This window comes from Lacerta agilis, chromosome 14 (genome assembly GCF_009819535.1).
Source record: "Lacerta agilis isolate rLacAgi1 chromosome 14, rLacAgi1.pri, whole genome shotgun sequence".
In the NCBI taxonomy this organism is placed as follows: Eukaryota; Metazoa; Chordata; class Lepidosauria; order Squamata; family Lacertidae; genus Lacerta; species Lacerta agilis.
In genome coordinates this window covers 1,562,351-1,579,236 of record NC_046325.1, presented here as the reverse complement: position 1 = coordinate 1,579,236, position 16,886 = coordinate 1,562,351, and the positions used below count along the sequence as shown (strand labels likewise).

Sequence of the window (16,886 nt, the reverse complement as noted above, 5' to 3'; positions counted from 1 at the left end):
ATTTGAACCCTAGTCCTCTCCCAGATCCTAGTCCGACAGTGTCACCATTACACCGCCACAGACTCGGAGAGTAGACACATTGAAATCCATTGATATAACTTAGTCACGTTGCTTATTTTTAATGGGCCTACTCTGAGAAGAAAACTTGAGTTGGATACCACCCACAGATATTAGCATGAAATAATTCTTCAAGCTCTTTCTGGCTGTGAAAATGGGGAATGGACGCACCTGAGCGCCAGCGGATGAATCATGCAAAGCCAAAAAGTGATCTGAGCCAAACTACCGAGATACACTGCCTCTGGACCTGGAGGTTCTGAAAGGCCATAAGAGCCTTGTTGCTGGATCAGGCCAATGGCCCTTGCACTCCAGCATCCTGTTCTCACAATGGCCAAGCAGACGCCTGTGGGAAGCCCGCAAGCAGGATCCGAGCACAAGAGCAACTCTCTGTTCCTGCGGTTTCAGCAACTGGTGTTCAGGAGCATTTCTGCCTCCAGAGCCACCATGACTAATAGCCCTCCTCCTCCATGAATTTCAAGCCATCCGTGTTGGTGGCCACCCCTGCCTCCTGTGGGAGGGAGTTCCGAAGTTCAACTGCATGCTACGTGAAGGAGGACTTCTTTTCACGTGTCCTGAATCTTCCAACCTTTATGGTTCATTCCTTTGATTCTCGCGCAACCAGGCACACACAGGGCAGCCCTGCCCTTTTGGGAACTGCCGAAACGTTGAACCCGTCCCCACCTGAAACCTGTCTGTAAGTCTCCCTTTTCTCCCTGCAGAGAGGCTCTCCTGGCAGAGATGGGCGTGGCTCTCCGGGAGGATGGGGGCACTGTGGGGGTCTTTTCCCCCAAGAAGGTAAGCATTGGTGTTGCAGTGATAGGCGTCCGTAGGCTTCACTGGGCACGGCTGGTGGGGTGAGGCCTGCAACTTGTCAAAGCCTCAGGGCTCAGTCTTGCCCCATTTAAGCAAAAGCTTCCCAGGGTCTCCTGGGATGGAGCTGGGGTGGGTGGGTAGGTGGGGGGAGTTTTTTTTCTATAGCCTGAAACCATCTCAGAAGCAAACCCTCCACAAATCCTGAGCGGAGTCCCTAAGGTGGTCGGATGGCATCTTGTACCCCTCCTTCCAGCAATTCCTGCAGCCAAGCTGGTGCCCAACGTCTTTCTCTGCTTTCCTTTGGACCCCCTCCATGAGGCCGTGATGGGGGACTTGTCGGCTGGGCAGCCCTGGACCCCCAGGCTTGCCCCCCGGGGAAGGTCACTTCGGCGCTGCTAACACAGCAAAAGCAACATGGCAAGGAACCGCCATGAGATCCCAGCCTCTGCAGCCACAGCAGGTGCTGCGATTCCCCAGCAGTTTGAGAATGCACTCCATTGTGTCACAATTTCAGAGATAGGGATAGCTGAAAATTCTTGCACTTCAGAGGGTTGGACTGGATGATCCTCAGGACCCCGTCCAATTTTATGCTTCTGTAAAATCAGCCTGTGGGAGGGTTTGCTGACTAGCTTAGTATGTTCTCTCTGTGTGTGTGTGTGTGTGTGTTTGCAAGTGATGGCCACATGGTGGTGCCAGTTTCTCCCAGCTGATGCATTTGCAGCAGGCGGCTCTGGTCTGGGCAGTGGTTTTTAAAAGCCACAGGTGTGAAAATGCACCCTTTTGTTCTGGCCGAGAGGGGGCAGCACCGCTGTTCTTTCCCTCTCCTGGCCTCCTCCTGACACAAGAGCCCGGCTAGATCAGGCCCACGGGGGCCAACCCAGTCCAGCACCCTGTCCTCACAGTGGCCAAGCAGATGCCCCAATGGGGAACCTGCAGGCAGGATCCAAGCACAAGAGCAACTCCCCCCCCTCCTACAGTTTCCAGCAACTGGGATTCAGAAGCATTGCTGCCTCTGACTATTGGGCATTGAAACATGCCACAGAGTGCGTGCAGAGTGGACCACACAGATGTAAACATTGAAGAGACGCAGAGATATCTTTGCAAGGTTTAATAACAACTTCCCAAACATACATCTTACATAGTGTCTATAATCGTCACCCATCTATCCACCAGGGCAGAGTAAGGTACATACTACACATTATCATAGCTGTCAAGTTCTCCCTTTTTTTTAAAGGGAAATTCCCTTATTCCGAATAGGATTCCTCGCGAGAAAAGGGAAAACTTGACAGCTATGTATTATATATCATTCACAATTGCTGACACAGCTAATTACAGTGACTTATCAGCACCTGCTACACAGCTGTAAAAACTAGGTCAGGATATGCACCCTGGCTTTTAAAGTGGTACACATCCTGTGAAACAATAGTGAACCCTAACATTTAAAGAAGCTATTCAACGCCGACTGTGGAGGGCGGAGCATGTGGCATATCTGTGAAGGAGGGCTTCCGTTGATCTCTGCCTGCCTCTTGTCCTAACGCAGACTCCGCACCTGGTAAACCTGAACGAGGATCCGCTGATGTCCGAGTGCCTCCTCTACCACATCAAGGACGGCGTCACCCGGTGAGGCCCTCGGGGCTGTGGCGGGTTTGTGGGACGGAGAGGCGAAAGGGGTCCTTCTGAGCTGATCCTTATTCATATTACTAATGAATTAATGTTGCATTCGTACGAAGAGCCCAGGGTAGCTCACAACAAAAAAACATCTCCATCTCTCTCTCTCTCTCCCCCCCCCCCCGTCTCTCCGGGGACCCTTCCTTCTCCCCCTGCAGAGTTGGCCAGCAGAACGTGGACATCAAGCTGACGGGGCAGTTCATCAGAGAGCAGCACTGTGTCTTCTGCAGCGTCACCAATGAGTCTGGAGAAGGTGAGCCGGGTGCCGGTGGGTGGCTTAAGGAGCTCAGGGACCTCCAAGAACTCCTTTGGGACCCCGAGTTCCTTTTCTGTAATAACTCCTCCTCCTCTCCCATCTCTTTTGTGCTTGCGTGGAGCAGGGGGGCCTCGCCGTGGGGCCACATGCCAACAGGTACTGGGGTGTCTGTGGGTCCTGGCAGGGGTGCGGGGAGGTGCCGGCGTGTGGGTCCGCCGACCCGGGGGCCTGAGCTGCGGACCCCTGTCTCATGCCTCCCTCCCTCCCTCTCAGTCTCTCATGCTGTACGTCAGTGATTCCCAAAGTTGGAGGCCTTCCCCCCTGGGGGTCAGTGGGATTAATGGTGGGAAGCAGCCACTGCTAAGGGGCAAGAAAGTGGCGGGTTGGGGGGGGGCACTGGAGGTGTAAATGGCTTTGAGACTTAGGGGAAGAGGGAGGGGGGTAGTGGGTGCTGCTTGCTTCCTTAACACCACCCCCCCCCAGCCCACCCTTTCCGGGAAAGTGTGCCCTGATTTTTGCCTCCCCCTCCTCCCTCTTTCAGTGGTCGTCACCCTGGAGCCTCGCGAAGGTGCTGAGACCTACGTCAATGGGAAGCAGGTGCTGGAGCCGCTGGTGCTGAGATCAGGTCAGCTTTTCTTTCCTGAGTGGTGCAGGGAGCAATTGGTTCGATTTACCAGTTGAATTATTGGAATTCTGTGCCGCTTTCCAATCAAACGAATCCCAAAGCGGCTTGCAAACAATAAATGACAAGAACGGAACAGAACAGAACGGTATAAATCACACCATGCAATTAACGAATCATCAGTCAAACCATCGCGATCTATAAAACACTGTTTGCAAACCGGCAGCTAAAATATTAGCTGAACATACCCAATTACAGCATAAGTCATATTAGATGGTTCACAAATCAACAAGGCATTAATAATGTGTAAAACAGTATTTACAAGATGACAACTAAAAAATAAGCCAGACATACACACTCACACGCCTCATTCTTGCAGTGACTCATAATATTTCACTCTGTTCATTAAAATGCACCTAAACATCCATCAAACGGGAGAATCCTGATCTGAACAGAGCAGAACTGGGCCTCGCTTCCTGCTAGACTCTCCTTGGGCCCATCTGTGCGCACGACGTATTTGTGCAGGAAAAACATGCCCAAAAGCCAGAGGTGGTGCAGCACTTGTTAGAGTGTTGAGCTACAAAGGCCCGGGAGAGACCAGGGTTCAAATCCCCCCACTTGGCCATGAAGCTCACCTTGGGGGCTAGTCACTTGCTCTCAGTCTAACCTACCCTGCATGGTTATTGGGGGCGGGGGTTAAATGGGGGAGGGGAGAACCACATTAGGCACCTGGAGAAAAAAGCCGGAACATAAGTGAGCAATGGCTGCCACACACAGGCCTGTGCTGGTTTCTGTGGGTGCCGCTATAAACCCCGTCCGCACACCCCGAAATATGGATGCCTTCAGAGCGCCCTAATTATTCTTTCTCCTCCTCCTTGGCTGACACGTCTCCTTCCCTCCTCCATCTCCTCCTCCCTATCTAGGCAACCGCATCGTCATGGGCAAGAACCACGTTTTCCGCTTCAACCACCCAGAGCAGGCGCGGCTGGAACGGGAGCGCAACACCCCCGCGGAGAGCCAGGCCGAGCCAGTCGACTGGAACTTTGCCCAGCGGGAGCTGCTGGAGAAGCAAGGAATCGACATCAAGCTGGAGATGGAGAAGAGGTGGGCGAGTCTTGGCCAGTCAATGATATCATTTGCCGGAAGCTTGCACAATGAAGGTGCCAGGCGCACCGCTGTGGGGAGGGAGTTGCAGAGCTCAGGGGCCACCGCAGAGCAGGCCCTGTCCTGGGTCAGGGACCTCTCCTGTCTCTCTGTCATAATTTAGCGTTTCCGTCCTCTCCTTCCCCATGACTTTTTTTTTTTTTTTTACAAAAAGGCTTCAGGATCTGGAGACGCAGTATCGTCGTGAGAAGGAGGAGGCGGACTTGCTTCTGGAGCAGCAAAGACTGGTGTGTACATGTCTACATGTCTCTGTTGCCCCATACCTCTCCAGTGTAGGGTGGGAGGAGCAGGCAGGGCAGGAGTGACCTGATAGGCTGCCCTCTTTGTTGGCATTCTGTTGGGGAGGGGGCGGACCTGGGTGCAGAGAGTTTGCGGGCCGGAAGCAAACAGGCAGTTGGTTAGCCTGTTTCAGCTCTGCCTATAAATCTCAAAGCCAATCTTGTTTCCGGGGCTGATTGCGGCCCCTATGCACCCCACACCATCAGGTGTTTCTTTTCGCAAGGGCAAAGACTCGGCACAGCCCCAAAGGGCTGGGAAAGTAGTATCAACTCGTGCAAAATATTCCCTTTACAAATAATAAAGGTTTCAATCAATCAATAAAATTTGTATATATACTAATGGCACTGAGTGACCGTGTGCCTCAGTAGGAAATGAAACCATGTCCCGCACAAACACAACTGCAGACACAAACCTATTCTGTACCTGTGAGCGAGAGAGATTGGAGCTCCGCTCACCAAGGCAAAACCGTTTTGAGCATATAATGGCTGCACTGACTCTGACTCCGCTCAGGGGAAGCAGTGCTGCTGAATCCTATGCGTAGGGCTGACTCGGAAGATGGTTCAGAAACTTCAGCTGGGGCAGAATTCGGCGGCCAGATATAGCTTGAGCCTATATTGCCAATCCTGGCCCGACTGCACCCGCTGCCAATTAGTTACTGGATCCAAGTCAAAGTGCTGGCTTTGACCTATAAAATTTCAAACAGCTGAGGACCCCAATATAGTGGACCGTTGGGTTACGTGACCTTCGGGTAACGTAACTTTCCGGTGGGTTGCGAATGTGGCAAACCCGGAAGTGTATACTTGCGGGTTTCACTGCACGTGCATGCACAGAAGCGGCGCCTCTAGAAGCGGACTTTTCAGGGAACATACGGACCCCCATAATAAATTAAGTTCGTATCCAGAGGGTCCACTGTATAGCCTCTCCCCAGAGGAACCCAACCCAAACCCTGCAATCTTCATCCGAGGCCCGTTTTCATGTGCCTCTTCCACAAAAGGTCCAGGGGGCTTCAGCAACACGAGGACGGGGCCTTTCTGTGGTGGCTCCCTGCTTGTGGGATGTTCTTCCCAGGGAGATTTGCCATGAGCCTTCATTAGGCACCTGGCGAAAACGTTCCTCTTCAACCAAGCCTTTGGCTGTTAATCTATAGTCTTTTAAAGCAGTGGGGGTATTGTCCCACCCACTATTATTATTATTATTATTATTATTATTATTACATCATGTATTTTGTATTTTATGCCGTGGCCTGTGGATGAAGGCGGTGTATAAATGAGATATGAGAATATCTTTTCAAGAAGGGCAGCTTGCTAAACCCTTGAATACTAAACCATTAAGATTGGAGGATTCCTGGGATTTGCCCAATACAGTTCCTGCTGCCCCCTGCAGAAACTCAGCTGTGCCCCCCCCTTCTGTCTCCCCAGTACGCAGACTCCGACAGCGGGGACGACTCGGACAAGCGCTCCTGCGAGGAGAGCTGGCGCCTGATCTCGTCTCTGCGCGAGAAGCTCCCGGCCACCAAGGTGCAGACCATCGTGCGCCGCTGCGGCCTGCCCAGCTCAGGCAAGAAGCGGGAGCCGCTCCGCGTCTACCAGATCCCCCAGCGGCGGCGGGCGGCGAAGGACCCCCGCTGGCTGACCCTGGCCGACCTCAAGATGCAGGCGGTCAAGGAGATCTGCTACGAGGTGGCCCTCAACGACTTCCGCCACTCGCGCCAGGAGATCGAGGCCCTGAGCATCGTCAAGATGAAGGAGCTGTGCCGCCTCTACGGAAAGCGCGACCCCAACGAGCGCGACAGCTGGCGCGCCGTGGCCCGTGACGTCTGGGACACGGTGGGCGTGGGCGAGGCTGACGGCACGGTGGGGGGAGGAGGAGGAGGGGGCTCCTCGGAGGTCCGCACGGGAGGCACACCCGGCACAGATGTGGACGACCTCCGGGCCCACATCGACAAGCTGACCGACATTCTGCAGGAGGTGAAGATCCAGAACAACATGAAGGACGAGGAGATCCGGGCGCTGAGGGACCGTGTGGTCAAGATGGAGCGTGTCATCCCCATCTCAGCCCAGGTGAGCTGGGGGGGGGGCTATAAGGGGCGTGGGGGCAGTGATGGTAAGGTGAAGAATGGTGTTGCAGAGAAATGTTCTTCTGTTTTTTGCCCACACAAACCAGAATAGGAATCTGGCCGCTGACTTCTGGCAGAGATTGTAGCGGCTTGCTAAAACCCCCAGGGGCCGTGTGGCTCAGTGAGGCTGTCCATCTGGCTGGGCAGCAGATGTCCAGAAGTGGGGCAACAGGGTGTTGGCACAGAGAGTCTCAGCTGAGGGCAGCAATCATGGAATGGTAGAGTTGGAAGGGACCAGGAGAGACATCTAGTCCGATGTGGGTGGAGGCAGTCACAATAATTAGAGAACTCCTTTTGGACTTTTTGTGTGAAAAGAAAAATGAAGGAATGGAGACGCATTTGGGTCTGGAGATTGGGAAAACATCGCTTAACAGAAAGTAGAATAGTTGGATGCCATCTTAGAGTGAATGTTTTGAATAATTCCTCCTAAGTAACGGACAGGCAGAAAACCGGAAGTTCTTCTTACTCCTGTTTCCATTTGGATTAGTGTATTTCATTGCATTACAAAAAGGCTGTCACGAAATCTCCTTCAGGCCCTTGCGCTTCTTCTTCTTCTCCCAGGAGGACGAAGACCTCGAGAACGAGTGGGGCTCGCTGCTCTTCTCCGAGGGGCTCGCTCCGTCAGAGGAGGAGGACCCCAAGGAGGACCGGGCGGGTGGCCAGGACTCTCTGACCCCCGGGGAGGAGAGGAGGGGCCCATCCCCGCCCTCCCCGACCTGCTGTGACCGCGTCTCCCGCCTGATGGAGAAGGACCCGGCCTTCCGCCGCGGGCGACTCCGCTGGCTGCGCCAGGAACAAGCGCGGCTCCAGAGCCTGCAGCAGCAGCAGCTGGCCAAGGCCCTGCGCCGCACCCAGCCCCACGCCGCCCCGGGCAAATTCATCCCCCCACAGGACTGCAAACTGCGGTTCCCCTTCAAGAGCAACCCCCAGCACCGCTACTCCTGGGCGCCCGGCTCCGCATTCATGGTGGAGAGCGAGCCGGCCGCCGGCCAGGCGAAGGAGGAGAAGGGGGCTGAGTCCTGCCCCCCGCGGCCCGCCAGCCCCCGCCCCGCCCGGAAAAGCAGCCCCGCGCCCCAGCAGAACAGGCGCTCTGGCCCGCCGCGCCGCAACTCCCTGGAAGGCGGGCAGGCGCGTGGGAGGCGGGGCCCCGCGCAGGAGCACTACCAGGCCCGCAAGCACAACTACTACCCCCGCCAGCACCAGCCCTACCCGCAGCACCGGCCTGCCAACCCCCCGGACGGCGGCCCCCCGCCCCGCATGCGCCGGCAGAGGTCAGCCCCCAACCTGCAGCAAGAGCGTGAGAGCGCCGTGTGACCCGGGAGGATCTGGCGCTCCCTGGCCGGACGGAAGCAGGAGGTTGGGGCGCACAGGGAGGTGGCAGCAGTAGCCTCAGGTCGTGGGAGCCCCCCCGGACCGCTGCCCACCTGCCATGGACGGACATGACCCTTGTTCTGCAGCACAGAGCTTCCTTTGGGTGGGGCGTGGGAAACCTGGGTGATGGAGGGTGGGTGTTTAAGCGCTGCTGCGGTTTCAGGAGGTGCTGAGTCGGATCAGCAGGGTCTTTCCTGGTGAGAAAATCCAAAGAGGTCGCTGTAGGGTTGGTTTTTTTTTGTAATAGGAACGGGTTTAGGAGGGGGAAAGGATGTTTGGTTTTAAGGTTGTGCGATAGAGGAAGTTGTGGAGGGTTTGTGCAAAGCAGGTTTGTGGGAGGAGGTCAGGAGAGTTTGGCGCGAGAGGCCTCTTAAGCGGACGCCTGTCAGGGATTCTTGGGCTGCGATTCCTGCATCGCGGGGGTTGGACTAGAGGACCCTTGGGGGTCCCTTCCACCTCTACAAGCCTATAAGGAAAGAGTGGGTGGGTTTGTCCAGAGAAGGCCATGGTAAGAATGTGGGGGTGTGGGGTGGGGCCGAGGGGCTCCCTCCGCACCCCAGTTGTACCTCTCCCTAAAGTCAAAGCATGGGTGTCCTGCCTGCCTATTTTAGACAATTCCAAAGTGGGGCATAGGGGCAGTTCAGCCACCCCCCTTGGCTCGCTGGTGGAGGGGCGGCTGCTGCGTTGGGACGCCCCCCACCCCCCACTTTGTGTGGAAGGTGGCCTGGAGCACATTGGCGGCCTTTTAACTGGAGCTGCCCAGCCCTCCCCACCCCAAGTAACAGCCTGTTTGTTGAGGGGAAGTTATGGGGCAGAGGAAACCTCTCTGGGGCTATTGAGGGCTGGGGTCGTTTGTCAGAGAGGCACACGCTTTGTATTGGAGCAGCACACACTTTGCTTGTGGCTGGAATACTGCCGGGGGGGGGGAGAGTTGAAGTCCACTTCTCAGTGGCCAAGGTTGTGGCCACTGAGAAGCCCCACCACCACCAAAAAAAGAAAAGATTTCCCTGCCCTCTGTGGAGGGGGCAGGAAGATCTCCTCCTCTGATTTTCCCTTGCCACTCCTGTGCTGTCAGTCTTTCTTCTGTCAGCTGTGGGTTGGGGTGTGGAAGCGCCTCTTCCGCTGCAACTCCCACACCGCAGGGGGTTGGGCTACATGACCCTCAGGGTCTCTTCCAACTCTGCAATTCTGCGATTCTATGAAACGGGGCTACTCCTACAACCCAGTAGGGCAAGTTGTCTAATTATCGTTCAGTGGGGCTTCCCCCCCCCCCCCGGGAGACGGGCGGAAGAGGGGCAAGCCTCCTATCTCTGCGGCTGCAGTATCCTATTTTTAACACACATACACACCCTCCAAAAAAACCCACTGTAACCTGCTTGGGGAAGCTGATGGGTGGGGCTCGGCTCCGCCTGTTGGCTGCTACTGTCCCCTGACCCCCTTGCTTTCTCACTGCAGCCAAAGGCCTGCCCCCGACCAGCAATCCTATGGAAACCCAAGAGGGGGGTGCCTCATGGTGCACTCTCTTCCCCCACAAGCTTTGCACGAGCACAGCACGGGGTTGGGCTAGATGACCCTTGGGGGTCCGTTCCAACTCTACAGTGCTAGGGCTCTAAGTGGGTCTGTCCAGCCCTTCCAAAACTGCTTTTTTGTGGTGTGTCCCCTGAGGGCTTTCTTGTGGGATTTCCCCCCCCCCCCTCTTTCATGATAGGGATTTGTGGGAAGTATGTACGGGGCAGGGGGTGCCTGTCTGTGTGTGTCCACGTGTGTGCGTGGGGGGGCTGAGTGGCTGCTGCCCTGGAAACGTGGCTGAAGACCCTCTACCCTTATCGTGTTCCAATAAAGGTGGGAACAACCTGCCGCATCTCTCAACGGAGACTCTCCTCCCTTCTTTGAAAACGGTGGTGGTTTGAGGGGTGATGTGGGTGTGGGGTGCTGGGCTGGCACGGGGGGGGGGTCTTTATCACCTCCTTTGAGATGGGGACACCTGGCTTGACAGCTGCACATGTGAAAAGGATCGACCACAAGCTGAGCACGAGTCCACAGGGTGATGCAGCAGCAAAAAAGGCCAATACTATTCTCAGCTGCGTCCTCTGAAGTCTCATGTCCAGGTCAAGGGAAGGAATAATCCCGCTCTATTCTGCCTTGGACAAACTCCACCTGGAGTCCTGTGACCGGTTCTGGGCACCCCAGTTTAAAGAGGACATTGACAAGCTGGAAGGTGTGCAGAAGAAGGCAACCAAGAGGATTAAGGGTGTGGAAACCAAGCCTGATGAGGAACGGTTGAAGGAGCTGGGTATTTTTAGCCCAGAGAAGAGGAGATAGGAGAGCCAACATCAAATATCTTAAGGGCTGCCATGTGAAAGATAGAGCAAGCATGTTTCCTGCTGCTCCAAAGGGTAGGACTCGAATCCATGGCTTGTTATTGCAAGGAAGGAGATTCCGACCAAACACCAGGAATAACTAACTCACAAGGGCCGTTTGACTGGGATGGGCTCCCTTGGGAGGTGCGGGATTCTCCTCCATTGGAGGTTTTAAAGCAAAAGTTGCAGGGGGGGGGGCAACTGCCAGGGATTCCTTAGCTGTGACCCCTGCCTTGCAGTCAGTTGGAGGGCCCCTTCCAACCCTGTGATTCTACAATCCAAGCACCGCAGGGCAGACCCCCCTCCAAAGCCCCCCACCAGAGAGCCTCCCAGTCTGGTCCTGCTCATTTTCTGGCCTGCTCAGCAAAACCAGGACTCGAGTCTCCCCGCCTTCCCTCCCTGGTGACGCAAATCCCTGTTTCTCTTGGCCAACGACCCCAAAGGTCAAGCCCTCTCCTGTTTTCTGTTCCTCACGCCTTGCTGAGGACGATGTCCCCCCCCCCGGCCCCCCCGCAAACCTCTCGTCCAGACAAGACACAGCTGGTGAATTGTGAAGAGTCGCAGCACAAGAGTTTCCATCACTGGCTCCGTTTGGGTGGCTCGCTTTTATTTCAATGTGTCGAAAAGGCGTTGTTGGGGGGGCTGATCTCCCACGTCCCCCAAAACTCCTGCCCCTTTTCAAGATGCTGCACCCCAGACCCATTCCCCGATGTCTCTCCCCTTCCAGACCCAGCCAGCGGGGAGAAAGAACAACCTGGGCTTCCAAAAACCTGTCAGCATTCGCACTCGGGAGGAAGGGTGGATGACCCTGGTGAGACAGAGGGTGCTCTCCTTCCTTCCGCAGCCATGGTGGATAGCCGGGCACAGATCCCATTGGTGGGGGTGATGGGGGGGGGAAGAGAGAAGAGGATTCATAGCCCTACTGGTCAAGTTGTCGCCTCCCCCCAGGGGGTCAGGATCGCAGGAATGCCATGGTTAAGAGGCCTATGAGAAGAGGAAGAAGAGCAAGAGAGGTGGAGATCAGGAATTTTCGCCTTGATCCCAGGGAGGGGCACAAATCCCATCAGCCCCCAGAAGGCTGAGGTCCAAAACGTGGTGGCTAGTGCTATTGGAAGATGTATAGTCTCTGTTCTAGTGGATGCTTTGGAGCAAAGCATGATGGGAATATCCCTCCACCACTGCTCACACCAGCCATTGGGATGGATAGAGGAACTGGGTCTAACTCAGTAAACTGCAAACGTCCTGTCCCCCCCCCCCCCGTAACAGTAAGAGCCATTCAACCGCCTCCCTTCAGAGTTGTGAACTCTCCTTCTTGGGAGGTTTTTAAGCATAGTTTGGATATGGCCACCAGGCATGGATGTGTCAGTTGAGATTCCTGCATTGCCGGGGGTTGGACTGGATATCCCCTTGGGGTCCTTTCCAACTCTACAATTCTATTATTCTACCCTGAGGACCACTTGGAAATTGCTGAGCATCTTAGCAGATTTCTCCCCCCCCCCCCCCCGCGGCAGTCATGGTACCGTGCTGCAGGCTAGATGCTGTACGGTTTTTGATTGCATTTTCATCGCTTATTGTATATTGCATTTTCTTGTACAGCCATTTGAATGCCATAATTGGAATACAATATATAAGGAATGAAAGAAGCAACCTGGCTGCTGGATCAGGCCGAAAGGGGCCCATCTAGTCCAAGATCCTGTCCTCACAGTGGCCAGCCCATGATGGGAAACCTGCAAACCTGAGTGCGAGAGACCCCCCCCCCATTCCCCAGAGAAGCTCTCACCCAGGACATAAGCAGCCACCAGCTTCTGAGGGAGGGTGACGTGGAGGGCAGGGGGCACCAACGGGCTGGGCTGACCCTCCAGGGGCAGCATCAGGAGAACCAAGCAAGTGCTGCCCAGCGCCAGGTAGAGGACGAAGATCCGGGGAGGGATGGGCTCAGCGCGGCCTGGAAGGGAGGAGGGAAGCAAGGAAAGAAGCAGAAAGGTCTTTGTCTCAGTTGCAGCAGGGAGAAGGGTTCTTTCCAAATGGAACAGAGGGAAAAGGAAGAGCCGTGCTCTCAACTTGTAGCTGCGGATTCCTGCGTTGCCGGGAGGGGGGCTGGACTGGATGACCACTGGGGCTCCCTTCCAGCTCTATGAATACAAATGCTGTTTCGGTGGATGGAGTTTGACCTCTCTGGGAAGATAGGGAACTTTGAGTGATTTTAACCTGAGCCAGGTGAGTGAGGGTTGCTCTGCAGGCTGCCTGAACCCCCCGCCTTCCATTTGGGGGATCCACACCTGCACCCTTGGTGAGTGGGAGCAGCGAGAGGGGGCTGCCGTGTGCCCTTGTCAAGGGCTCCCCCACCCCATCTTTAACTCAGCCTGCCGGTCAACCTCTTACTGCTGCGTGGCTCCTTTCAGAGGAAAGTCTGTCCCTTTCCTTTATAATAAGTTCAAGTGTTGGACTCTGAGCTGGGAGAGACCAGGGTTCGAATCCCCCCACCTCACCCGGTGACCATGGTCCTATCACTGCCTCGCAGGGTTGTTGTGGGGATTAACGAGGAGGAAAAGAGAAACACACGCGTCACCTTGAGCTCTTTGGAGAAAAAGGCGAGGCGTGAAATGCAGTAAATAAATAATACAGATTCCCACTATCTCTCTCCACCCCCCATGGGCTCCCATCAGCCACCCTTACGGTCAGCGGCCAGGCATGATGGGAACTGGAGTCCTGCAACACATGGGAAGTGTCCCCACTGCTAGTCTGCCCTCTGGCTAGCCTTCAGCGTTTCATGTAAGCCCTACCTGGCGACCAGATCCAGGACCTTCTGCCTTGCAGAGCAAATGCTGCAGCCCCTTCCCACGGATAACCTTTGACCTGCCTCTCCCGCCCCCATCCCCCCTAGTGACTGATGGGAGTTGGAGTCCAGCAACAACACTGGGGAGAGGCACGCAGCCGCTAGAGGGACCCTGCGCCTTTATATGTGTGGGGCAGCTTCAGGTGGGCATGGGGCAGTCTTGCCACAGCAGGGACTAGCCTCTTGAACCCTGTGCTCACCCACGGGAGACTCACCCAGGCCTTGTGGAGAAAGGGGTGCCCCATGTCGAATGACTGCCCGCTGCTGCCCTCTCCTTGCCGGGCCAGGCTGACTGCTTCCTGGGCGCAGGGTCGTCGCTTGCTCTCCGCCAGCAGATGTTCCTGGGCAAGGGGTAGAAGAAGGTGGCAGAGGTCTCCTCAGCTGTCCTCTGAGCCTGAAGTCCTCTTCCCCTTATGGGAGAGGCCGTCATTGCCCAGGGCCAGCAGCGGGGTGGGAAATGCACTCTGCGTATGCACAGGGGAGCAAAGGTTCTAGGCCCAGGGTGACCCCCCACCCCACCCCACCCAGCGCTGGGGGAAGAGTCCTAGAATTTAAGAGTCGGGAAGGCAAAAGAGGAGCCTCGGAAGGGTTGGGGGGGGGAAGGTTCCTGCCCAGCCTGCCGTCCTCTTCTCAGAGTGGGCACCCAGATGCCCAAAGGGAAGGAGACTGCAGCGCAACAGCGGAACACACTTGCGCCTCGAACGGGGGGTGGGGGGCATCGCCAGGTGGCATGAAGAGGGCAACGTGTCCAGAGGAGGGCAACCAAAATGGTCAAAGGCCTGGAAACGATGCCTTATGAGGAACGGCTTAGGGAGCTGGGTATGTTTAGCCTGGAGAAGAGAAGGTTAAGGGGTGATATGATAGCCATGTTCAAATATATCAAAGGATGTCATCTAGAGGAGGGTGAAAGGTTGTTTTCTGCTGCTCCAGAGAAGCGGACACGGGGCAATGGATTCAAACTACAAGAAAGAAGATTCCACCTAAACATTAGGAAGAACTTCCTGACAGTGAGAGCTGTTGGACAGTGGGATTTGCTGCCAAGGAGTGTGGTGGAGTCTCCTTCTTTGGAGGTCTTGAAGCGGAGGCTGGGCAGCCATCTGACAGGAATGCTTTGGTGGTGTTTCCTGCTTGGCAGGGGGTTGGACTGGGTGGCCCTTGGGGTCTCTTCCAACTCTAGGATTCTATGATGAGAACCCACCCACCCACCCTGGATGGTGCCGTGGGGGGTCCCTTATTCTCCCTTGCTCCAATCACCCCGCGTCTTAATTCCCCCGATACCCCCCTCCCTCCGCTTTTTCTCAGTCCTCTCGGCTCCGGCGTCCCCCTCCCCACCGAGGGATGCCCCCACCCCGAGGAGCAGCTGCAGCAGCCCCTCCCCGCCCTAAGGGGCTGCCATGCCCCGGAGGGGTGGGGGGCTCTGCAGGGTCTGCCAGCCCCTTCTCAGCTCCGGGACCGTCCCGATTCCCCCCGCGCCCCCCCCCCAGGGGCTGCCGCGGTCTCTGCCCCGAGGGGAATGCCAGAGAGGAGTTTTCCCAGCCCCTGGATCGCTGCTGCGGAGGGGCAGAGGGGGCATTGACCAAGCCCACCCCTCATTTGCTGGGCGGGAGCCCGTGCCCCACCACCCCCCGGCAGCCGCCCCTCTCTCACCAGCTGCCACCTCCTCCTCCGGCTGTCCGTCCGCCCTCCGGCCCCGCCCTCCCCTCTCCCGATTGGTCCAAGTGCTTCCTGCTCCGGCCCCCTGGTGGGCGGGGCTATCCCTTTCCCGCTTTTCTATTGGTCAAGCGCCACAGGGAAACTCGTCAGCGCCTCCTGCGTCTCCTTTGATCGCCGCCGCCGCCTTCCTGTCGTGGCAACTAAGCCACGCCCACCAGGCCCTGATTGGTGGGAGCTTCCTGTGACGCCACACACACCGCGGGCGGAGGTTTCCTCCGACGTGGGTCGCCCACCTGAAAGAGTGTTCTGGCGCCTCAATTGGGGCGTAATTAATGATAGTAATTTTTATTATTAATTATATTAAGCCACCGGAAGATAATCATTATTTGATAATTAATAATAGTGTAATAATAATAGTAAATAATACCTTTGAACTTAAAACTCTCCTCAGTGGATGTTTTTAAGCAGAGAATAAAAAATTCCTAAAGGTCCGTATAGTTCAAGCTATGGTTTTCCCAGTAGTAATGTACGGAAGTGAGAGCTGGACCATAAAGAAGACTGATCGCCGAAGAATTGATGCTTTTGAATTCTGGTGCTGGAGGAGACTCTTGAGAGTCCCATGGACTGCAAGAAGATCAAACCTATCCATTCTGAAGGAAATCAGCCCTGAGTGCTCACTAGAAGGACAGATCCTGAAGTTGAGGCTCCAGTACTTTGGCCACCTCATGAGAAGAGAAGACTCCCTGGAAAAGACCCTGATGTTGGGAAAGATGGAGGGCACAAGGAGAAGGGGACGACAGAGGATGAGATGGTTGCACAGTGTTCTCGAAGCGACTGGCATGAGTTTGGCCAAACTGCGGGAGGCAGTGGAGGATAGGTGTGCCTGGCGTGCTCTGGTCCAGGGGGTCACGAAGAGTCGGACACGACTGAACGACTGAACAACAACAAAAAAAATCCTTCCAGTTGCACCTTAGAGACCAACTACCGTAAGTTTGGTATCTGAATAAGTACTGTGCATGCACACGAAAGCTCATACCAAGAACAAACTTAGTTGGTCTCTAAGGTGCTACTGGAAGGAATTTTTTATTTTATTTTGTTTTGACTATGGCAGACCAACACGGCGACCTACCTGTAACTTTAAGCAGAGAGTTTAAGCCACCTGCCCGGGATTCTTTAGTTGCGAGGGGGTTGGACTAGATGACCCCTGGAGTGTCCCACATTCAACTCTACTTTTCTAAGATTCTAGTATTCTACTCTTCTTGTTCCTAAATGGAACAGGTTCCGAGCTAGTTAATGTTATTATATTATCTGCTGTGTTTTAATTGACAAATGATAAAAAAATAAAAAATAAAAATCTTGGCGAAGGAAGATTATATAACAATCTTATATTTTAAAAATGAAAGATAAATTGGTCACGAATGCACCCGTCTGAGTGGGCATCTTGTTGCATGTCTCTCTCCTTTTGCATTTATACCCCACGTTTCCCCGCCCCCAAGGCGCTCCAGGTGGCAAGCGCTCTGCTCTCCCCTCCTCATTTAACCCCCGCAACAACAACCCTGCGAGGTGGGTTAGGCTGAAAAAGGCAGTGACTGGCCCCCGAGGTCGCACCCAGGCAGCTTCGCAATGACCGAGGAGGGGTGTGTGCTGAACCCTGGTCTTTCCGAGGTCCTGGTGCGACAGGCTCTAACCAC

At 55.3% G+C, this 16,886-nt stretch overlaps 2 protein-coding genes across 4 annotated transcripts in view; one reads left to right on the top strand and one right to left on the bottom strand.

Moving 5' to 3' along the window:
* The window catches only part of KIF1C (kinesin family member 1C), a 41,768-nt gene extending 33,163 nt beyond the window's left edge, over positions 1–8,605 (top strand). For all 3 annotated transcript variants that reach the window (XM_033168882.1, XM_033168883.1, XM_033168884.1), the window contains 8 exons: positions 777–852; positions 2,411–2,490; positions 2,697–2,791; positions 3,336–3,419; positions 4,340–4,520; positions 4,735–4,807; positions 6,278–6,919; positions 7,537–8,605. In XM_033168882.1, the coding sequence (XP_033024773.1) occupies positions 777–852; positions 2,411–2,490; positions 2,697–2,791; positions 3,336–3,419; positions 4,340–4,520; positions 4,735–4,807; positions 6,278–6,919; positions 7,537–8,289 (1,984 nt within the window). In that variant the 3' untranslated portion in view covers positions 8,290–8,605. The remainder of the gene's footprint in view (positions 1–776; positions 853–2,410; positions 2,491–2,696; positions 2,792–3,335; positions 3,420–4,339; positions 4,521–4,734; positions 4,808–6,277; positions 6,920–7,536) is intronic.
* A 3,005-nt stretch (positions 8,606–11,610) lies between these two features.
* MOSPD3 (motile sperm domain containing 3) lies at positions 11,611–16,635 on the bottom strand. The gene is made up of 5 exons (XM_033170199.1): positions 16,620–16,635; positions 15,190–15,312; positions 13,758–13,883; positions 12,487–12,651; positions 11,611–11,690 (listed from the first exon to the last, which is right to left on the bottom strand). The coding sequence occupies exons 1-5, from the start codon at positions 16,633–16,635 to the stop codon at positions 11,659–11,661; spliced, it is 462 nt and encodes a 153-aa protein (XP_033026090.1). The 3' UTR covers positions 11,611–11,658.
* Positions 16,636–16,886: the final 251 nt, after the last annotated feature.